We start from the raw sequence: 24,814 nt of genomic DNA, 5'->3' as shown, positions 1-24,814 counted from the left end.
GTTAATATGCATGAATAACGTACAATATTTGATTAGTGCAGATAACATAACCTTATTTAATCAATCAAATCAAACAAACAATTAATTTAAAACAACAAAATTTACAAGCATGGGTGAACAACAATTGATTTAATAATACAAAAAAATGAATAAACAATATACGATAATAATATAGAAAAATAATATGAAAGATAAAAGCATACACATAATATACAAAGTAAATATGGACACTAAGAGCTGCAAAACAATTTAAAAACTATATGAAAAACTTACAAATGAATAATGCATGCTAGGATTTGAAATGATTTACATATATAAAATAAAACTAAGAATATGTAAATGAAGATTAAAATAAATATTGTAGCGAGAAGAAATTTGGAGCAAATAACATACAAAATATTTTAAAAACAAAACATATCTATTTAAAGGTGATGATATACATACAATAATAAAAATCAATGTAAACAATATATAATGAAGATATAATAAAAATAGAGAATAAACAATATACATGACAAAATAAAAATCAATATATAATAAAACAATATATACATGAAATAATCTTAAATAACAAAGAAATAATAAAACATATTTTTTAAAGAATAAACTATATACGTAATAAATTTGAAAGGAAATACAAATAAATAGATTTAAAAGAAATTATATATGTAAAATAACATGGAACTAATAATGTATATAAAATAAGCGAATTTTGTCATAAATCATATATGTATTAATGTAAGATTAATTTAAATTAAATATTATACAAAATTTTAGAAGCAATATGATTTACAAGGTAATTTTAAAATAATAGTTTTATAATTTAAACAAAAATAAAAAACAAAGTAAATTATCAAAGTAATTTAAAATGTATATATATAAAAAAATTAAAAGATGAATGCTAAATGAATTAAAAAATAATGAACTATACAAATTTAAGTGAAAGGAAAAAACTCAATTGAAATAAAATCAGACTAAAGGGATAATTAATAAATAAAATAAACAAGTAAAATAGAAATAAAGACCAAAGTGCAATGCGCGTGAATGTGCGAGGACTAAAAACGAAATGTTCCTAACCCAAAAAAACAGCACCCAAGAGTGGACTAAAGTGAAGTGGTGCGCAAATTTCAAGGAAAAAATAAAAGAAACAGAATAGGGTTAAATTAAAAGTTGCACAAATAATAGGGACTGGCCATGAAAATTACCCATTTAGGGTGGAAATGCGCACTGGGTCAATGCGCAGGCTCTTTCCCCCATGGTGGCGCTTCAAATTTTCCTTAATCTTTCCTTATTATTTAATTTTTTTTATAACAAAACCTTTTGTTTTAAAAAAAAAACTTTAACTTCTTAACCTTCTCTGCTAGGGTTTCACCCAAACCTCATGTTGCCGCCGGACCATCTCCACTTCTGGTGGCTTACAGCGCGCACGCAGGCCTGGTAAGCGTATTCCCTTTCCCTCCTCTCTTTATTTTTATACATTAACAAAAATAGAAGAAGATAAAAAAGATCTAGATGAAAATCATTTGAAATCTATTTTAGAAAATAAGAGGGATCGATCTATGAAAACGAAAAGCATTTCAATACCTCCGTTTATATTTTTTTTGCAATCACAAAGTAAATCCACCCTTGAAATCAAACAAAGTAAATCCACCCTTGAAATCAAACGAAAGCAAGATAAACTAAAAAAAAAAAACGCAACCTTCTGCTAATTTTAATTGATTTTTTGTATTCCAATATGCATCTGTAATCCCCCTTACAATCGAAAATGAAAAATGGCTTTATAGCCAAATAAGAAAAATACAATAAAGAAAAATACAATCTTTTTTTTCCTATTTTTCTTTTTTTGTTGTTGTGTTTGCATTGGTTCGCAGGTACGGAGGCACTAGGTGGTCGTACGGTGCTGCGCTGGCGGTGAGGACGAAGGGCTGCTTGGTGGCTACTGCGGCGCCTAGTAGAAGCCCTAGGGTTCTGAGTGTTTAACGTTTTTGGGCTTGTCGGGCCGTGTAATTTTGGGCTAGGTTTTAGGTTTTTTTTTTGGGCCGTATCGGGTCAACGTAATTGGGTTTTGTAACTGAGCTGTTAAGGGACTGTTTAAAATTGGACTCTATATTTTATTTGGTTTTATCATGATTTTTTTGGTTTATAACGGGCCGGTAAATTGGGCCAGTTACAGCCGCTATAGGAAAGGCTGCAAAAATTTGCGGCGTTTGTGGGAAAAGCGTCGCTAAAAGTGATGGTTTTTAGCGGCGCTTTTACCACAAACGCCGCTAATTTTGGCAGATTTGCAATGCCCGTTCTTCACCAGTACCAACCCTTCCTGCATTAAATCCAACCAAAAATAGCAAATTTAACATAAAAAATACAACCAAAACATTAATTCTAAATGATACTTCAAATTTAACGAAAGATATATAATGTAATTAATAAATAAAGTATAACTCAAAATATTATTACAATAATGTTAAATATAACAATGTTAAAAACATTCTTACAACGAGAAAACTAATGTCTAAGATGGCGGCTTTTTTGCATTGCTAAAACATCTCGCATCATATCTTTGAAGTCGTAGGCGCAGACTCATCGTATTACTCTCGCCTGTTTCTGCGCCATCATTGCTGCCATTGCCTCCTCTCTCTGCTGCCTCTGCTCTAAGTTTTTGCTGGAGTTCTTCATATTTTTTTTGAACCTTGGCAATTTGCTCAACCGTGTTCGCTTGCATCCGAGCTATCTGGTCTCTTAACCTCTCGAACTTGACTTGAGCTTGACTCGAAAGGCATGTATTCTTGGGAGTGGATCCAAAATATTGGGTCTGGGTAACACGGATCCTTGAAATTGAACCCGACCGTACCTTTCGGGACCCAAAACTTCAGTGATAATTCTATTATCAATGTTCTCAAGATTAACAGAACTATCAGTCGAAGCAATCACTTCATACTCCGCCTTCTTTTCCTTTAGTTTCTCTTAAAAAATCAATTAAAGAGTTAGAAACGGAATATATAATAAAAAGGAATACAACATAGCTTAACATTATTTAAAACTACTAATGACGAATTAAACCATTATAATTAAACATTATAAATATTTATAATAAATCAAATTTTATTAAGTAAATATACCATAAATTCTCCAGCTTCGGATATCATAGGAGATCCATCTTTCTTCCTATGCGTAATCTCAAAAAGCTGAAGGCGTCCAACTTTTTGACCAGACGAGACTTCCTACAATATAGTAGGAAACAGGTGCGAAAGCCATTACTGATCCTATCTATAATTTAGTATAATTTATAATACTGAGCTTCATGCTTTTGTCAGTTTTGGGAACAAAATTTTCATTTTCTTATTACTGATGCTTAAAATTAATTCCTTAGGATGACACAAAATAAAATACAAGCCAACATGGAAACCATCATCATACCTATGACAACTACTAAAGCACGAAGGAGAGTAGCTCTAAACCAGATTTAATCCAAAAGAGAAAGGACAAAGAAAATCCACAAAATTGGTAAGCTGAAACCCACAAGTGACAAAATAAAAATTATGTCATCTATTTTTAAAGAGATAAAAATATTAAAATACACATTCATAGACAATCCCTTCCTTAACTCAATTTAACTTTAATTAAATTATTTAAAAACTTAATTAAGTTGCAAGAGGAAATTAATCATCTTTGCTAATTTTGACTGTTTATCTTTTAAATAATTTAACAAAGCAAAATGAGTTAGGGAAGAGATTATCTGTAGATGTATATATTTTCTTTCATTAAAAATGAATGACATGGCTTCCATGTTTATCAACTAACCTGCATGCCCAAAACAAAGTGATGTCTATAAAATGTAGTTTCTATTTACATATCAAATTTGCAGATCCAACACTTCCCAGTAAGTTAAGTAATACATACAACCCAGATTACATACAAGCCGATCGCAAAAAGTCTCTAAACAAATACGCTTCTCTTAAAAAATAGTAGCAGGAACTCGGGTTATGGAACAATCTTCTCTATAACATACCCATATGAAATAACATACCCAAATGAAACAACATGAAGAAAAAAAAAAACAAACAAGACGCTAGATTTCAGTAAACATCAGGAAAATGAAAAAAAGTTTAGAAAAAAAGCACAAAAAACCCAAATGATTTAACATGAAGTGGAAAACAAAGAACTCATCTGCCACCAATCAAATAAAAAAAGAAAAACCCAAATGAGATAACATGAAGATTAACAAATACATACCTTAAAGTACCATGTTTATGGTGATTAACATCAGCCATGAGCACTCTCAAAACAAGCAAATACACCAAACCAAACAACAATGTGATAGACAGAGGGTAAAGCAAACAAATGAAATTTGGAAGTGGTTTCTATAACATTAAAGCCCTGTTCTTTAGTAACATAAAAATAATAGAAATGAAAGCAAAATGAAACAAGGAGCTTCGGGTTTGATTTGAAACCGAAATGAAATGAAACCTATGGAACGAAAACAGAAAGGGAGATGACAAATGGGTTTGATTTAAGGAAAATTTAGGGTTTAGGGGCAATTTTGATTTAGGGGAGAAGGAAATTTTGATGTGGGGAAATTTAGGGGTTTCGGGTATGCATTGGGGATGAAAAGGATGAAACAAAAACGGCGCCGTTATGCTAAAGATAATGACGTCACTAAATCACACTTGAAACGACGTCGTTTTAATTAAACATTTAGTGGCGTTTTACAAAAGCGTCGCTAAATCTTAATCTTTTACGGCGTTTTTACAAAAGCGCCACTAATTCTCTATCTTTAGCATGTGGAGACATATCATAAAGCAACGACGTTTTGGCTTAATTGAAATTTTTTTGCGGCGTTTTTGACAAAAACACCACTAATGCATTTGATAGCAATGAATTTTAATAGTTTCATTATTTCTTAAATTCCTTTTAAACTAATTTTGTTTTCTTTCAAACAATATATCTAATTTGAAAAATTTTAATTATATTGAATAATTATTATTTAAATATTTAATATTTAAATTTTAGGTAAATCAATTTAAAATAATTTCTAATAATTATTTAAAACATGAAATGAATTGAAATAAAAAATATATATTCAAAACCATTTTGATAAAAATGAACTTAACAACCTTGAGAAAAAATGAAAATTTTTAAAACATTGGGTTTTATTAAAATATTTTTAACTTGGTGTGGCCAATACTTATAAAATTACCTTTCATAAAATAAAATTTTAAAAAATTTTTTAAGAGATCATTATTATCTGCATCTTAAAATTAAAGTAAGACGAGTTTAATTTCGAGAGTCCATTACATGCAAAGAAAGTTATAGCATCTTGTAATACTGGAAATTGATACCTTATTAAACACATATTATTTTTAGATTTTGAAATTATAAATTCAAATTCAATATTTAATCATGAGGCTATAAATTTTAAAGTGTGCACTAATTTTATAATTAGAATTTAATTTAAAAATAAAAATACTAATTTTATTTTATTTTATTTTTAAAATTGATTCAAGTTTAAGAATTTCATGTTAACATTTCGTATTCAATAATTTTATGAACCACCTCATCAAATTTCGTATAATACTAAATCTTGCGTAATTATCTGGGAATATAAACATATATACATCATAAATATATGTATAAACATGAGATCAAGTATTTAATTAAACCACACTCCGAGGACTCCAAAACCTAGATTCAACCAGAACATCATTTAATCAATTAACCCTTAAACCCTAACACTAACCCTTAAAACCTTGAACATTAAGACCCTAAACCCTAAACACTTTAAAACAGTACCAAACCCCAAATAACAAACTAATTTAAAACACTATACCCTAAACCCAAGATAACAAACTCGGCCCACACCATAAACTTAACATACTATACCATTGAACCCTAAACCATAAACTTAAAATATATTCTACCATTAAACCTTAAACCATAGGCCTTAAACATTAAATATTAAACCCTAAACCCAAAAATAAATTTAATCAATATTAAGTACTGCTTCCACAATATATTATAAACATAAGCTTTTACATTAATATCTATGTATATACACATCAACATCCATATGATTTTTTTAGAGGGTTTAGGGTTTTAGAGTTTATGGATTAGTGTTTATGGTTTATGATTTAGAATTTAGGGTTTAGGGTTTAATGTTTAAGATTTAAAGGTTTACAGAAAGCCATACAACGTTGATTTTAACAGCTTGGTAACTTAAACGAAAACTTCTAAATAGTTTAATTATCAATTTGTAACTTTTCATAATTAAGTAACTAAAATGAAACTTTCTCATAGCTAAGTGATGAATAGTGTAGTTTATATTTTTTATAAAGTTAGTTTCAAATACCAAAATAATTAAATCAAATTCAAAACGAAAATAAGAAAATAATATGAAAATTAAATCAGATCAAATTAAAACGAGTGTCGGTTACCCTACTCAAAAATGGTTGCTCAACTTTTTGCGGCGTTTGGACCAAAAACACCGCTATTGATCAGTTTTAGTGGCGTTTGGACCAAAAACGCTGCTGTTGCTCAGTTTTTAGTGGCATTTTATGTAAAAACGCTACTATTGATCAGGTTTTAGTGGCGTTTAGGCAAAAAATGCAGCTCTTGATCAGTTTTTAGTGGCGTTTGGGCCAAAAACGCCGCTATTAATCAGTTTTTAGTGGCGTTTGGCCAAAAACGCTGCTATTCATAAGTTTTTAGTGGCGTTTGGGCTAAAAACGCCGCAATTGATCAGTTTTTAGTGGCACTTGGCCAAAAACGCCGCTATTGATCAGTTTTTAGTGGCATTTGGGCTAAAAACGCCGCTATTGATAAGTTTTAGTGGCGTTTTGGCCAAAAACACTGCTTTTGTTCAGTTTTTTGCGGCGTTTTTAATTAAACGCCTTATTTCCCTGTAATGATATAACCTCACATGTATTAAATGTATATATATAAACTCAATATAAACTCACATGCAACCAAATACACATGTTCAATATAAATTCACATGTAACCGAATACTCAAGTTTGATATAAGCTTACTTGTACTTACCTGTTTGGTAGAACATATACAATGTTTTATAGCTTAATTTCACTTGTTCAATATTCACAATATCTTAAACTCTTGTAATCATAAACTTGAGAACAATTCACCGGTATAAAACCTGCTAGGCATAAGCCTGATTCAACACCGGCACAAGGCCTGCTAGACCCAAGGTCTGAAATTCATTCACCGGCACTAAGCCTACTAGGCACGAAGCCCGAACAAAGTCACCAGCACAAGGCTTGCTAGGCTCAAAACCCGAACATCACAAACATATAATCATTCCACAACATTTCACATATATCATATTGTATAATATTTCATGCATCACATACACATTTTCTAAAGTTTTGATATCATTCAAATACAACTTAATCACATTAATTCATTGACAGATCTTATTCGGCTATCAAACTAATACATTATAAAATTCGAATCATCATAGTAAATCATTCTATGTTCAAAATAAACCATGCTTAATTACTTAAAGACTTACCTCGGATATCGACGGGCGTTACGAATCGACTATTCAACTATTTTTGTTTTTCCCCGATCCAAGTCCGATTTCCTTTGTTCTTGATCTATATAATTTCAAATTAACCTCATTTAAACACAATTTCATTCAATTTAATCCAACAACACATAAATGGTCAAATTATCATTTTACCCCTGATATTTCATATTTTTACTATTTAGTCCGAATTGCACAAAACACAAAATACACCAAAACTCACAAAAACATAATTGAGTCGAATTTTCAACATACTCGTACTAGTCCATATATTTCATATTTTAGTCCCTAAATTTATTATTTTTGCAATTTTATCCTAATAACTCAAAGTCATCAAAAACTTCAATACAAAGTATGTTAATTTAAAATATATTTTTAATATTTCATCATCAAACATCACAAAACACAAATATTCATTAATGTCATAACACCAAAATATTCACCAAAATAAAAAATTCAAACATGAATCGAGTAATATTCGAAACAACGATCTCAAAAATGTAAAAATCATTAAAAACCGAACAAAAACTAACCTTGAATTAAACTTCCAAAGTGCCGAATACACTAAGCTATTATTTCTTTCTTTCTTTCTCAAGTTTCGGCAAGAACAAAGTAATATGCATGGCTTTCTTTTATTATTATTATTATTATTATTATTATTATTATTATTATATGTTAACATTTAACATATTTTACTTATTTAACCTTAATAAAATAATATCATAAACACATACATTATGGGTATATTCGACCATAACTAAAATAAAGGATTATTTGCAATATACACACTCCGTATTAAAAAGTCATTATCAATTCAACCTTTATAATTTAGACTATTGAATTTTCAACTTATACAATTAAAACTTTTTATCAAATTAAGCACACAAACAATCAAATTTTTATACGAAATTTTCACACATGCAAATTCATATATAATAAACACAAAAAAAATATTTAAATATTTTTCTGACTCGAATTCGTAGTATTGAAATTACCGTTCCGATTAGGGTCTAGATCAGACTATTACAGAACCCACCATTGATTACCCCTAATTGGATTTGAATATTGAATATGTATTTTATATGATTAGATAAGAATTTGAAATAGATTGATCTTCCTTGCTGAAACCTCTATCTAAAATCTCAAATCGTAATCAACGAGTAAACAACTCAACTCAAAAATTGGAATATTGGTTTCAAACAGAATGCAACACTTTTCAAAGCAAAAACACCGAATAACAGCTTGATTTTATTCCTGAATAAACATCCCATGGATGATAACCAAGATTCTAACATGGTCATATCCATTGTACAGGTCCTTAGCTTGAAAGTAAAGCTAGCCCAAGAACCACACGATGATAAAGGGTATGAGAATTATCTAATAATGGGAAGAAATCTTAAGATTGAGTGATTTGTTGATCCATGCCTTCCAATTCCCACTTCCTTTCCCAGTAATTGAGTTTGCTGATCTTCCATCATCTTCCATTTTCTCATTGCTTGGCTTCCTGCACAAAATGAAATTCCTTGCCCCTTGTGATCCAATTGTCTCCCATGGATTCAGTGCTGCAATTACAATACAATAACCCAACAACATGAGTTATATTAATTAGAAACCCGGTGATTTTGACTTGTACAACTTCACCAAAAAAATAGAGGGAAACTTTCATTCGTATGATTGAAGTGAAATTAATGACGAAATTTCATGAGATAGATCAAGAGGGATCTCAATCGACTTACCATCTGATCCAGCACTGGGGCAATAAAGGAAGAAATCACTGATAGCGGATCCCAGAACCGGGCGCCGACCTTCACGAGCATAGGCTTTCAAAGCAGTATCGATAACAGAAGAAACCAGCTCTTCTTCGTTAACAACGAAACGGATCGGCCCAGCACTTCCCAAAACAGTGATGCTAACCAACAGCCTGTTGCCCTTAGGACCCTGGCTCTTCTTCTGCTTGTAAAGCACCATTTTTTTTAATCAAAATAAAACAATCAAATGAGCGGATATTTCACCAAAAAACCTAGATTTGAAAAAAACAAAAAAGAAAAACAGAAACAATGGGTTTATTTTGTTTTTCTTAGATTTTAAAGAAATCTGGGTTATGGGCGGAGATTGCAAGGGATTTGTGGGTCAAGGCCAAGGCAGCGGTAATACCAGCCAGCTTTACAAGAACCAAATGCGAAAACAGAGACTGCAGAAACGGAGAAAAGGGTGCTCGCCCTCGATTTACAAAGGGAGAGCATGAAATTACTAGAAATCCGAATTGTTTCCACCATTCACAAAAATTCGTCTTGAATCTAAAAAAATAAAGAAGAAAAAGACAAACAAGTTCCGGGTGTTGCAGAATTGGTGAAAAAGGAAGGGAATTTGCGGGGTTAGGAAAAAGAAGAGACAGGCTATTGAGTCTTTTGAGAGTTTTGAGAGGATATTTATATAAGAAAAGAAGGAGGGCGCATTAATGGCTGTGATTTTTATGACCCCCCAAAAAGTTCTGATTTTGGTACCAATATATTAGAAATCTAGAATTCGATTTTGGGACTAGGGGCTGCTAATTTACGCCCACCAACCCCTTCATACATTGCATGACACGTGGCTCCTCATTAACCTTCTTTTAGTTTTAGTTTGTTTCTATTTTCGGTAAACTTCTTTACTAAGGTTTTTTACCCAACTGAGTTAAAAAAAATTTAAAACATTAAAATAGGGTATCAGATATACTATTTACGAAAATGGTTGTTTTTTGGGTCGAGTCTACTTGACATGCGTGACTCATTTTTTTAATAATATATATATTTAAATATTATAATTTTATTATATTTTAATAATTTTTAAATTTTTAAAATTCAATCGGGTCAAAATCGGGTCGATCTAGACCCAGAGGCGCGACCATTCGCTCCTGCTGCACGGGCGCGACTGCCCTGCAGCCTGCCACGTGTCCCTGCCCCCCACCGCCCGGCCCTGCACTTTTCCATACCACCTGCAAAGAGAGAAAAGAAAAAAATTTTATTAAGTTTAATAATTATTTAATATTATTATTTTAATAATGTTATTAATTTATTATTTTTATACTTAAAATTTTTAATAATTTTGAAATTAAGTTTCATAATTTTTAATATTATTATTTGAATAATTCTGAAATTATGTTTAATAATTTTTAATATTATTATTTTAATAATGTTATTAATTTATTATTTTTATGCTTAAATTTTTAATAATTTTGAAATTAAGTTTAATAATTTTAATATTATTATTTTAATAATTCTGATAATTTATTATTTTTATGCTTAGATTTTTAATATTTTTAAAATTAAGTCTAATAATTTTTAGTATTATTAATTTAATAAATTTTATTGGAAAAAATACGAGTTGCACCATTAGGCGTTCTGGTGTGCCATGGAGATCCGTTTACTGTATACATCGAGATTATAAGAACGCAGATTGGAAACGACAAGTTGTGAAAATGGGTAAAAAATAACCTTATCCTTTCAATATATTACAAAACCCCTTAAAATTGATGGTTTGATGGTGTGGTTCTAGGGATATATCTTTGTGGAGCTCGACGTTCACGTTGTGGGCGACTACGACGATCAACGTTCTCTTCATCCATATGTAGGGGTGTAGAGAACGTCTCACATGCCACTGATGAACTCGAGCCGGGTGGAGTAGAGAACGGCGCTGGATATGGGCCGGGAAGAGTAGAGTATGGTGGTGGATATGAGCTGGAAGGAGTAGAGTACAGATGTGGCAGTGGGCTGAAGATATCAAAATCTGAATAATATCTCTCGGCTGAAGATCCCAGGAAATAGTCATCGGCCCCCAAATCTGGATGATAAGAACTACTCCCGGAGTGTAGCTCCTGCTCTGGCCCCCGTTCTAGGTCCGGCACTGCCTCCGGCTCCTGCTCTGGGTCTGGATCCGGAGCTTGTGCATGATGCGGATCTGGAAAATATTGCCCAATCCGTGTCGTATGAGGGGGGACTACCATCGACCGCCCACCAAATAAAAATGGTTTCCCCTTCTCATAGTACCACTGTAGGTACTGTGTCGAGGGCCGCAGATCCAAACAACGATCCATCGGAGGTATCTTACCAAACCGGTTGTTCCACATCGTAACATACTCTTCATGCACATCTCCCTAATCTGCCCAATGCATCCTCCTCCTAGTCATGCCATGGAGCTTTGTAGGCAATCGTACTGGTTGTGTTGGGATATATTGTACACAACCGTACTGCCGGAGTACTCGATCACCATGATACCACTCCACCGTCTGAAAATGGATAAGGGGTGCGCTAATGCACAATAAGTTTGAGTGGACGTAGGCATGCGAGGGAATAACGGTCATAATCTTAGGAACAGAATACGACATCCAAATGAACTGCACAGTTAATAACATTTTCATATTAACGCGAGTTGAGTGAGATAAAAATAATAAAATTAAATTGATATTGGAAAAACCTACCTCCTCCCCAGAATGATTCTCGATCATCAGACGGTATATCGGAACCATGTATGACCTCTCGATACCCGGATTCGTGCTCCATCCACGGAAACAAATTGTTAGAACAATATAACCCAACAAATTCAATTAATTGCTATAACGCGTAAAGATTCATCACCTATTAACAAGTGGAAATATATATGGCTAGTGACTAATGGATGCCAAGAATGGCATCTGATAAAGTGCCCACGACTGCAGCAGTATGAGGCATCCACCAATGTCCATCGTAGAAGAATCTGTCGTCCGACAAAGTTCGCGGTACAACGTGGCTAACACTACGAACCCCCAACTGTATGAACGCGTGTTATGCAAATTAGACAGTAGCGGTAGGTACATCAAACTGACCTCACTGCCGTGTGAATCCAGCACGAGTACACCTCCTATAAGGTGCATAATGTAACCTCGAGCGGCCTGCATAACCTCCAATTCAGTGGCAGTATTGGGCAAATGCTCAAAATTGGCTTTTAGCCATGAAAACCGCAAGGTGGCAAATTTCCCCTCACTTGGGGAGCGTCCAAGTAACTCATAGCAAAGGCGAGCCGGCCTCGAGATCGAACTTACGCCCGTGACCAAGTTCCCGTCGATGGGGAGCCCCAGTTGTACTGCAACGTCCTCTAAAGTGATGGTACACTCCCCGCACAACAAATGAAATGTGTGCGTCTCCGGATGCCATCGCTCGACTAAGGCAGAAATTAAGTCATATCGCAGATCAAAAGTCCGAATCAATGCTGCTGATCTGAACCCCGTTAACTCTAAGAACGGTATTACGTGTTCATCCGGCTGAAACCCTACACTATAAATACGACCCCTCAATACGCGGTACTCGACCTGACATTATTATATTTACAAAATGGTTAATACAATATAATTTCATTCAACAAATAATGTGACTATCAAATAAAATTTTCATTACCATCTCATTAATGTTACTCGATATGTGACCTTTATTTTCATTATCAATCAACGAACCCATTTCTTTGCAAATCTGCAATTAAAATTATCAAATAAATAAAAATTATAAAATTACATTATATCAAAATTACATTAAAATTTCTTACTCTCTTTAGAATTATTTAATTCTATTTCTTACTCTCTTTAGATCGTTTATTCAACATCTTTCCATATTCAAAGCAACTTATTTCTCATATACTCACTTTCAACTAGTCAATTATGCATCTATTCAACCGCAAAGTACTACATTACTTCCAATCATAAAGCCAAATGCATTTTAACATATCATTTATATTAATGTGTTTAATTCTTTAATATATATTAATTCCTTGTTATGTATTTTATACAAGTTAAAATATAAGCATAATTTATTAATAGTCTATTTTACTCTTAAAAATATTTTATTTTTCCTTAAGTTTTGATTAAATTTTTATAAAATTTAAAAGAATTATTTTTTAACACGTTACATAGGTAAATTTAATTAATTTTAAAAGTTTGAAATTAAATTAAATTATAATTTAAGAATATTTGAAAGGATTAACTTCAAGTTTATACATTTTACATAAGTATAAATTTTTATTTTATTTTTAGAATGTATTAGTCATTGTATTTCTCACTTTTTGTTAACAATAAAGTGAATGCTAGTAAAGTTTTTTAAAATAAAATACAAAAACATTGATTCCAAGTAAATCCGAAATGGACAACAACGGCAAAATATTGATATTTTTTTATATATTTATTTAAAGGGAGGCTGCCATCAAGCTATCAAAATCGAGCATCAATGGCAAAATAATGGGGTTTTTACCCAACTAGGTTAAAAAATTAAAACACCAAAATAGGTGTCGATACAAGTAAAACAAAAATCATGGACTTGAAAATTCAACAAAAAAGTTTAAATTAAAAACAAATAAAGCAAGACTTGACAAGTAGTATTAAAACAAAAACAAAAATTAGCAAATAATAAACTATATTCAAGCACAATAATTACATAACACTCTTAAATTACTAATATTTTACTTTTTTAGAAATATACTTTTTTTAATTTTAAAATAATTACAAACACTAAAAATTATCACATAACACTAAACTACTAACATTTTAATCTTAAAATAATTATAAAAAAATACTAACATTTTTTTCTTCTTCTTTCTTCTTCTTCTTCTTCTTCTTCTTCTTCTTCTTTTCTCTCTCTGCTGCTGCCTTCACAAAATTGGGGGACCGGTGCTTATATGGTCCCCCATTTCAAAATTTATTTATTTTTTCTCTCTTTCCAAGTCTCTACAGGTGGCATAAGGGGGGTAGGGACACGTGGCAGGCTGCAGGGCAATCGCGCCCCTGCAGAAGGCGAGAATGGTCGCGTCGCGCCTCCGGGTTTGGCACGACCCGGTTTTGACCCCATTGGATTTTAAAAATTTAAAAATTATTAAAATATAATAAAATAATAATATTTAATATATATATATATATTATTATTAAAAAATGGGTCGCACCTGTCAGGTAGACTCGACCCAAAAAAAACCCATTTTCGTAAATAATGTATCTGACACCCTATTTTGGTGTTTTAAATTTTTTTTAACCCAGTTGGGTAAAAACCCTCTTTACTACATATAAATTAAAATATCCATATTTTAAAATTAAATAATTGAAATAATTGAGACACAATTTAATAATTGGATTTGATGTAATTCTCTTAATTATACATTTTATTATATTTGGATATTTATATATCTATTAAATTTAAAAATTAATTTAAAATATATTCAACTACGTACATTTATATTATATTTGGATAGCTAAATTATTGTTTTATTTTAAAAAATTATAAAATATGTAGTTCAATATATTTTAAATTAATTTTAAATTTAATAATAATGTGTGATGCAATAATAATTAAAAAACATGATAAGTAGTTCAATAATGTTTTAAAATATAAAATATGTAATTAAACTTGGGAAATAAAAAAGATGGGGAAACAATGAGTGATTATGTTGCAATATTCCCAATCTTTTTTGTTGGGTGATTTTGGCCATTTGTTGGTTGGCACTACACCCCAAAAAAATATTTTTTTAATCAGATAAAAGGAAGTCGGCCATTGGTGTGGCAGCACCCCAAATTTTTTTTTTGAAAAAAAAATATATGGGTGTCTGCTATCTAGTGTCCAAAACCCCCAAAATTTTTTTTTTAATAGAAAAAAATAGTAGTGTCGGCCATCTATTTCCCATAACCTAATTTTATTGTTCGTTTTAGGTCATTTGGGTGAATGTTTTTAAACTAGGATCATTTTTATAAATATTATTTTTTGGGTCAAATGGATAAAATAGCCTGCTTTTGTTTGAAAATTTTAATTTGTTAGTATATTTCAAACAAATTAAGAATGGATTTGGATGGGTGGTGGGTTGTAGTAGAGTGCGTTTAGCTTACTTTTTGTCTCATGTCATAATATTATTATAATATTTAATTTTACCGCCACTGTTATTTTTATACCAACCGCAAATAAATGTACCTAAAAAGAGGGTGTAATCACTATCAAGGGTAAAATTAAAGGAACTGACAAGGGTCTTGGTCCTTCTTAAAATAAATGTTATTTAACCTCTTTATAATTTGTACAAATTTAAATTAAATTAACAATGGTAAATCAGTACTTTTCCCCAAATGATAAAATTTTAATTTAATCATTTAAAATTATAAAAATATAGACTATTAAAGTAATAAAATTATATTTTTACTATCATAAAAATATACAACTTAATTTCACTCATTCAAAATTTTTTTGACTTTGCATCGATTACTACACTTTCTTATAGTTGTTATATCACGTAAAAATACACCCTAAATTCTTAATTTATACTATTGTTTAAACTTAAATTGAGTTGGTATTACAAGTCAATCAGGCACCAACTCAATTAAAAAATTACTAAAATATATTTTCGTATTTAAAATAAGTTATATTATTTAAGGATATATTTTTTAATTTTAAAAATAAAAATATGAATATAGTAAGAGTTGAACCCACTCTAATTCAATTTATCGAAATTCAATATATAACTGAATTAAATATAAATGTAAAATACTTAATTTTAATTGAAGTCAAATATATTTTTTATGAAAAAGTCAAATACATTTAATTTTATAACACTTTAATATGTAATTAAATTTCCATTATTTTGTAATTAAAACTGAAAAAGTGAATAAACGAAATAGAAAATACATAAATAAATAATATCAATGGGGTAAGTGGGCATTTTCCAAACGGGTAGGTATATTTTATTTACTCTAAACCTAAGGGTAAGTGTCTTTTACCCTTTCTTAATTTTAAATTTTATTGTATTTTCTCCGATTAATTTAAGTTAAAAAAAGATATTGACTAATATTTAAACTATAATTAATAGATCAAAATGTATAACAGTTTTATGCAAAATATTACATTTTTTATTCAAAACATTCATTGAAAAAGACCAGTTATAGCATAAAGGGTCTAAGGCTCAAAAAGATACATCAATAAAGCATAAGGCCTAAGCCTAACCAAAAAAACCCTAATAGCCAATTTTGGCGCAGCAAACTAGAGGGAGATAGAGAAGAGTGCACTAGAGATGTGGTTGTCCTAACATGCATGCCACCGCTAGACCGATTAGAACACCAACAGATGAAGAGCCAAAACCAAATCCTCAACAACCATCAAAATCACATATTTTTTTACAATAATTTACAGTGTAGTGTTGTATACGGAGGAGTGTGCCACACCAATAATAAAATAAATAAACAAGATTTTATACAAAAAGGGTGTTGCGTATAATCCAACATCCCTCTCCAAAAGTGAAAACTTTTATTATTTATTATTTTTATATTTTTAATTATAAATAGTCATTTTTGTAAATTTTCAGAGCGGATGTCCTATTGATTTGTGACACTAATTTAGTAAAATAGATATACAATTGATGGAGGTAATATCGTATGCATAATGCAATCAAAATGTAAATAGTATGTAAAATCAAGTCTTACTTTAGTGATAAAATTAGTGTTTTATTCAAGTAAATATTACGAGTTCAAATTTCACCATGGGTAAATTTTTATTGATTTTTTAAATAAAAAGACTAAAGTACAATTGAATAGTACAATTTATTTTAATTATGGAAAGATAATTTCATAAATTCTCTAATCAAGTTGGTGTCGGTTAACTAATTACACCAACTCGTTAGGAGCTCAAATAACAGTATATATATACAATTGATGGGGTAATATTGTATGCATACTATAATTAAAATGTAAATATCATATTAAAATAAAATTTTAGCTTCTTGGTAAAATTAATATTTTATTGAAGTAAATAGCATAAATTCAAATACCACTACAAACAAAATTTTATTGAATTTTTAAAAAAAAATTAAAAGGACTAAAGTACTATCGAATAAAATAATTTATTTTAAATATGGAATAATAGTTTTGTAATTTTCCTAACCAAAGTTGATGCTTGGTTGACTCATATCAACTTAGTGAGTGGCTTAAATAATAGCAAGTATAGATATACAATTGATCATGGAGGTAATATTGTATATATAATACCGTTAAAATGTAAATATTATATTAAGATAGAGTTTTAGTTTAGTGGTAAAATTAATGTTTAATTGAAGTAAATAATATGGGTTCAAATTCCACCACATATAGATTTTTTATTGTTTTTTAAAAGACTGAGTACTATCGAATAATATAATTTATTTTAATTACGGAAGGATATTTTCATGATTTCTCTAACTGAATTGGTATCCGGTTGACTCGTGACACTAACTCGTTAATGACTTTAATAATAGTAAGTAAAGACATACAATTGATGGAGGTAATATTATATGCATAATACAATTAAAATGTAAACATTATATTAAGATAAAGTTTTAGTTTAGTAGTAAAATTAATGTTTTGGTGATGTAAATAACACGAAATCGTATCCCACAATTTGTAATTTTTATTAGTTTTTAAAAAGTTAAAAAGATTAAAGTGCTCTCAAATAGTATAATTTAATTTAATTACGGATGGATATTTTTACAATTTTTCTAACTGAGTTGATGCCTAATTGACTTATAACTAAAAAAAAAAAGTATAGAGATTAAGTTAAACGTAAATGTTAGCCATAAATTTTGTACGAAAAATATAGTTATTTTTCTACCAAAAATGGATAAGTTTTAGAAAGTTTTGAAAAAAAAGATTGTTTAAAGTTGGGCCTCTAACAAAAGCCTGTAAGTCCTGGTTTAGCAGTTCCGTCACCCAATTGCGATGAACCCATGGTATTGTTAAACCAAGTTGCCGAATTTCTGGCTTCATAAACCAATTTTAAGAAATAAAACATTAATAGTGAATTGGCACGATTTCATCCCCAAATAATAATAAATTTTTGGACTAAATACAGTAGCCACCAATTTAATCCATTTTAAAAATTGTAATGAATTATTTCAAATTAAATGAAACAATCTAATATTTAATAAATTGAATATTGTTCGCAAAAAGAAAAGAAAATTATAGTTGAGAAAATATCTCCACGTATCCAAACTAAATAATTTGTTTTACATTGGTGTAGGTGCCTTATCTAATTAGCACCAAAGCATCCAGTAAATGCTAAAATTAGGTGCTTTCTCAAATTTGCATCGTATTCTATTGGAATTTTCAATCGCATAAATTCCTTATTCCATCATTAAAAAATATAATTTGTTTAGAAAGTCACCTAAAAAATAAATTTAGGCGTAATTGTATAAGGGTGAGATATTTCAATAACCATTGTAATTGATTCGATGGAAAGTGCAAGTGATGGGGTGACAAAAATGGTAGAAGGTTTGCGAATAAACTAGTTTTGACGATATTTTCAAATGGAAAAAAAAAATAATCATTTGAACCTTACATGATGTTAAACCCTTCTTCTTTTCTTTTTTAATCTATTTTCTTAGTTCTTCCAACAACTGGAAGTGAAGTCAAGTGCTGAGTACTAACAGGTTCTGGTCCAAGAAGAGCTCTTATGGTTATAGAAATCACAATAAGACTAAATTGTACGTCGAGAAAGAAATACAAAACTTTTTCATCTGACAACACTCATCATAGAAATAGGAGCAGGTTGATTGGCTTTTTCTTTGAGGATCCATGGGTTACGGATCAAGCAACAACTCATAAACATGTGATGGGCTTCTTTGACCAACTCTTTCAAGAAAAATATGTTGGGGCCTTGCATAATAATTATAATAGGTTTCGTTGAACAATATTAGAAGAGGATCAGATTAGCATGACTACAAATGTCAATATTGAAAAGAAAGTATAAGCTTTGTTTTTTATGAAAGCGTTGAAAGATACAAGTCCTAAAGGGGTACAATTGATTTTTCTTTAAAGACACTAGGATATGGTCAATGGTACATTCTTAGATTTTGTTCAAAGGGACTTAAAGAAGACAGATTTATCAAGTCATTGTAAAAGGTATTTCTAGTTCTTATTCGAAAAGTGTCTAATGCTGATAGAATAAATATTTCTTGCCTAATCACTTTGTTTAGCACTTCCTATAAGGTGCTTTTTAAGGTGTTGGTTCATGGATTATGACCTATCTTACAACGGGTGGAAGGGTTGTTTCAAAATAGTTTTTTGACAGGTTGAAGTACACACGAAAATCACATGAGGCGGTTCATTTAATTATGTGGATGCAAGGACAAAAAGGTGCAAATGATTCTTAAATTTGACATCCACAAGGCTTACAGTAGCATATATTGGGGCTTTCTGAGATTGGTTTTGGTAGCTTCAAATTACTGTAGAATACAATTGACTTCGTTATGTTTTGCGCTCATTCTAGCAAAATATCTACTATATAGAATGATCAAAAATTTACACCACAAAGGGGTTTGCATCAATGCAGACCACTATTATCGTATCTTTCATCCTTGTTATGGAAAAACTTTCTCATAAGGTCCTTGAACGGGAAACGTGTTATCAATGGCAACCTTTTAATCCAGACAAGGCCTGACGTTGTCACATTTAATTTTTGCTTATGCATATCAAGCTTGGGTAATTCATTCTTGTTTACAAGAATTCAATTTGGCTTCGGGGTTAACTATTAATTTGGAGAAGTCTAAACTTTTCGCATCACGCCTAATATAAATAAGGTTATAGTAGCCAATTTGAGTGCCTTGTGTTGTATCCCTCTAATGGATGACTTGAGGAGCGAGGTTTTATTAATCCATAAGAGATTATCTAAAACAAATTATACACATCTTGTGGATCAACTTATGAAAAAACTTAGGGAATGGAAAAGAAAAGTATTATCATTGACTAGAAGGAAAGTTTTAATTCAATCTATTGCTTGTGTTATTCCCTTTTATGTGATAAAATATGCTCTCTTACGATTTTCAATTTGTGACCAGTTAGATCATCTTAATTCTGATTCTTATAGGGAGGCTCCACTGAAGTGGTTCACAACCATGTAGTGAACTGGAACCAAGTATGCAATATAAAGAGGATAATCAGCTCAGGGTTAAGGAAAGCAAGAAGCTATGCATGCCAAGGCTAGTTAGCATATACATATGAACCATGATGCTCTTTTGTGTCAAGTTTTAATATAGAAATACATGCACAGCACCTCTTTTATGGAAGCCAAACTGAAGGCAAATGCTTTGACACATTGGTGAGGTCTCTTGAAAACTCAAAATGTTTTGGCTCAATATTGTAAGTGGAAAGTAGCGAATGGAAAATGTAATAATTCTTGGCGAGATTGGTGGGTTGGAAAAAGGCCTTCTTTGTAAGCAATTGATGCACTTAGAAGTTGAGTAGAGAAATGCTATGATTGCGGACTACATTAACAATGATGGACAATGGAACTTAAAATCAATTTCTAGTGAGTTATCGAGTAGTGTTAGTCTTGAAATTGTTGTGGTGTTGTTACTAATTGCAGGTCACCAAAATACTTCAAATACTTGTTGGGGCGTGGAAAATGATGGCAAATACTCGGTGGATTAGCATACATTACGCTAGTGAAGCTTGAAGAACCATCATGTATAGAGTTACGAGTAGACTGGATATGAACATGAATTACCCTAAACGAGTTAGATTCTTCATTTCGTTGTCTTATTTTAATTGCTTGAATATGAACCAAGTACGCATGAGAACGTCTTTAACTGATAATGTATTTGTGTAGTGTGTGGATTTGTCATGGAGTTTCTCGATCATATTTTTTGTGAATCCTTGGCTGCTAAAGAATTATGGTTAGCTCTTCATGTTATATAAAGATAAATAAAATTTTTCTCCTTATCTTTTAGACATTGGTTGAAGCAAAATTGCAAGGACAGTTATATGGTGAACTTTAACTTACCTGTAACGACCCGATTTCCAGTGGTGTCGAGAATTGCGATTTCAAAATCTTGTTTGTATAAATCGAGTCTGTAAATACTACATAAGGATATCGATGGAGTCATTATATTGATATATTAAAATTTTGGTTAAGTAATTTAGCTGAAAATGTGGTTAATTAAGGCTCAGGGACTAAATTGTAAAAGTTTAATTGCTATAGATTTTTAATTAAGAAAAGGCTTGGGGACTTGGATAGTAATTATCTAAAGGATCAAAATGATAAATAAACCAAATTAAATATATGATAGTGAGATATGATGGTGGATGCCATTAGATTAAGTAAATTAAATACTAGAGTTTAATTAATTAAGAATAAACTAATTAATTATGTTTAATTAAAACTAAATCATACTATATAAGAAAAAAATTAATGGAGAAGACATCATGTTCTCCAAGTTTCTACCATGCACCATTAAAGGGTTGAAGAAGAAAGCTTTGAAAACCTATTGATATTCGAGCAACATTTCAAGTAAGTCCCTAGCTATTTTTTTTAATTTTTTGTAGATTTTTTATCATGGAATCTAGATTAAGTTAACCCATGTATCAACTTGTTCAATTGGTGAGATTTTGATAATTTACCATTGTTGAGAATTGGATGAATTATGTGTGAAATTATTAGAAATTAAACTTAGAATGTAAAAAAAAGACTAAATTGTAAACCTTAACAAGCTTGATTGTAAGCTTTGTTACATTAGGGCCCAAATTGAACAAAATGAAAATATTTTATGAAATTGTGGTAGGAATAGAAAGTATAAGATCCTTAGTGAATTAAAGTGAAATTAGATTTTAATCTGAAGTTTTAGATCGAAAGTTATGTTTGTCCCAAGTTTAGGGACTAAATTGAATAAATTAAAAAAATGCATGATTTGATATTTGATTGTGAATTGGATGGAATTTGATAGTGTTATATGCTTTGTGACTATACATAGCTAATGTCGACGGTAAGTGATGTAAGCACGCCTGGGAGTTCATCGAGCTTGGGCAAGGAACTCATCAAGCTGCCCAAAGGCCCAATGACTCGAGCCCGAACTAAGCTATTTCGAGAAGCTGTTTTAGCATTGATTCTTCAAATTTGGGATGAAAACGAGCTTGACGATAAGGGAGTAGTTCGGGCCAACTCTATAAAGACTCCTTGCACCTTTGTGCAAGCCGACTTCAGTTCACTTCGAGCTCACCAAGTTTAATCTAGCTCGGATTAGCTCACTTGAGCTTATTCCAGCTCGATTCTAGCTCAGCGAGCTCATTTCCAACCTTTTTATTTTACACGTTTTAAGTTGCTGGAATTAAATATATTAATATAATTAAATAAGTCAATTAGTTTTCAGCTCATAAATATGTCTTAATTTGAACTTATTAATTTTGTGTCTTAGTTAATTTATGTTTTAAGCTAATTAATTTTTCTAAATACATTCAGCATTAATAGGTCTTAAGTTATTTAATATGTCCTGATTGCTACAGCCAATTAAATTGCTTTTAGCTAATTAATTTGTTTTAGCACCTACAGCCATTTAAGATGTCCTAAGTTTGTACAACTTAATTGAGCTGATTAATATGCCTTAACCGAATTTTATTGATGTGTTTTAGGTGACCATTCAGCTAAATTCAGCTGAAGCATGAACGGTATTAATGAGTGCATGAATTTGGAGCTGGAGCATTAAGCTAAAATTAAAGCTTAAGCAATTGTTCGATCTTCTCCATGGGGCTGGTCAAATAACTCAATGGTCATTGTTTAAATGGAATCCATTCAGCTCATAAATTCCTTTCACATTTGATGGCTGATCAGAATCAACCTTTCACACCATTTGGCTGCTTGACTTTAAGCGTTCACACAAGAGACTGTTTGTGCGCCCAAAACTGCCTTTAATTTGCTGCCGTTTGTTCGGCTGCCCAAGGGTGGAATTTAAAGCTGATTGTAAATGCTTTTGGCTGCCCAACAATGAATCCTTCCAGCCTAAGTTTTTCAGCTCCTTTAATTAGCTGAATTGAGCTCTTAAACAAGCTGACGGTTGGCGTTTTCCATGTTTAGAAGCTTCCAAAGACTCTTTGGTGATTTCAATAGCTTTTCAGCTCAATTAATGAAATTTAAGTTGATTCTAAGGTGTCCATTCGGTTGGAGGGTAACTCAGCCTATAAATATGTAGTTCAAATCACTTTGAAAGGACTTTTTGACAATTTTTTTAATGAAATTTTGTTTCTGTGAGGTTTACTTCCTCTTATATTTCGTAAGAGTCTCGAGTGACTTATCTAGCGTACTAGTGGCGTCAACCCGAACTTGTTTTTAGAACTTATCACCATCATCTGGTGTGGCGTTCTCCTATCATTCTACTTTTCATCCGGCCACCTTAAACGGTATAAGATTTGGGGCAATACTCGATATAGTATCAAATCTTTCTTGAAGTTTAAGTTCGTTTACCATTTGTATCTTCTATCTTTATTTAACTTATTATCCTAAACCAAGCCCATCCAAATAGCTTCTATCCTTGTTTCTTTCTAACCGAACCTACCATCGTAGACTTAGCCAACTTTGAACACCATTTTATTAACATTAAGCCTATTAAGCCGATTCAAACAATTCGACAATCTTGTGAACGACACTTCTAGAAGACGATCGGCCAATCTATGTGAACTCGACTCAATCACTTGAGCTGGATCACATCATTTGGAAATGGAAAGGAAAAGGAAAAGCAAAAGCAAAAGCAAAAGCAAAAATTTTCGAGAAGTGGCTCGAAAATCCCGATTTGTACTTTTATGATTCAGGATAGATTTAAATAGTTGCATATATATGTTAATTGAATGAGGGATTGTCAAGGTGAGTTCATTATGATAATATGAATTATTGTGTTGAGTTTGATATGAAATATCATGATATAGGACTAAAATGAATAGAATAGGAAATTGTCTGAATTACTTGAATTATGATATATGATATGGAAGTAGGATAGAAATGTGTTGGATGACATGAAATATATACATACTGGTGATGAAATCAATTGTAATTATGATTGTGAACGAGAGATGATATATGTACTAAATTGTAAAATGTAATTAAACATTGATACCCTATTAACTAGTCAACCTGAGTTGGATATAGTTGACATGCCATAGGATTGAATTGTGTATAGGATTATGCGCCAAGATTCACATGAGGATGCACTTCATGTGCTAGTATGCGCTTTCTGTGCCAGGATGCATTATATGTGCTAGTTTCTCTTACTTCGGTTTATTCGATGATGCATTTCAATGCCAGTTGGTGTGTTGGTTAGATGATTTGTGTATCCGTCTGAGTTCAAGTCATGTAAATAAGGATTATGAATGGTAAACTTATGTAATGGTGTTGAATTGAAATAGAGTAATAATATAGGATTATTAATATGCATATGAGAATAAAAAAAATAATGAAAGCAAGTGAATATTTATAAATATTAGTTGTAAATGAGCCTTGGGGGGCGAGATAAGCACGAATGAGTCG

General features: G+C 31.1%; 1 protein-coding gene and 1 long non-coding RNA gene across 2 annotated transcripts; one reads left to right on the top strand and one right to left on the bottom strand.

The window, feature by feature from the left end:
* Positions 1–1,263: 1,263 nt before the first annotated feature.
* LOC128285749 (uncharacterized) lies at positions 1,264–2,130 on the top strand. The gene is made up of 2 exons (XR_008276297.1): positions 1,264–1,437; positions 1,872–2,130. It is a non-coding gene; the product is annotated as an uncharacterized LOC128285749 (long non-coding RNA).
* A 6,618-nt stretch (positions 2,131–8,748) lies between these two features.
* Positions 8,749–10,019, bottom strand: LOC108478210 (uncharacterized). The gene is made up of 2 exons (XM_017780643.2): positions 9,272–10,019; positions 8,749–9,097 (listed from the first exon to the last, which is right to left on the bottom strand). Exons 1-2 carry the CDS (start codon positions 9,501–9,503, stop codon positions 8,913–8,915), a joined length of 417 nt encoding a protein of 138 aa, XP_017636132.1. The 5' UTR covers positions 9,504–10,019; the 3' UTR covers positions 8,749–8,912.
* Between the last annotated feature and the right edge of the window lie 14,795 nt (positions 10,020–24,814).

The sequence above is a fragment of the Gossypium arboreum genome, chromosome 12 (assembly GCF_025698485.1).
Source record: "Gossypium arboreum isolate Shixiya-1 chromosome 12, ASM2569848v2, whole genome shotgun sequence".
NCBI classification, from domain to species: domain Eukaryota; kingdom Viridiplantae; phylum Streptophyta; class Magnoliopsida; order Malvales; family Malvaceae; genus Gossypium; species Gossypium arboreum.
Note: the sequence above shows the minus strand (reverse complement) of the source record. Positions and strands in the feature narration are given on the sequence as shown.

What these genes read in the sequence shown, in the direction of transcription:
- LOC108478210 (XM_017780643.2), bottom strand. Translation starts at nt 9,503, where the DNA reads ATGGTGCTTTACAAGCAGAAGAAGAGCCAGGGTCCTAAGGGCAACAGG. An exon ending in CCCCAGTGCTGGATCAGATG is followed by an intron (nt 9,098 to 9,271) that starts GTAAGTCGATTG and finishes TTGTAATTGCAG; the next exon opens with CACTGAATCCATGGGAGACA.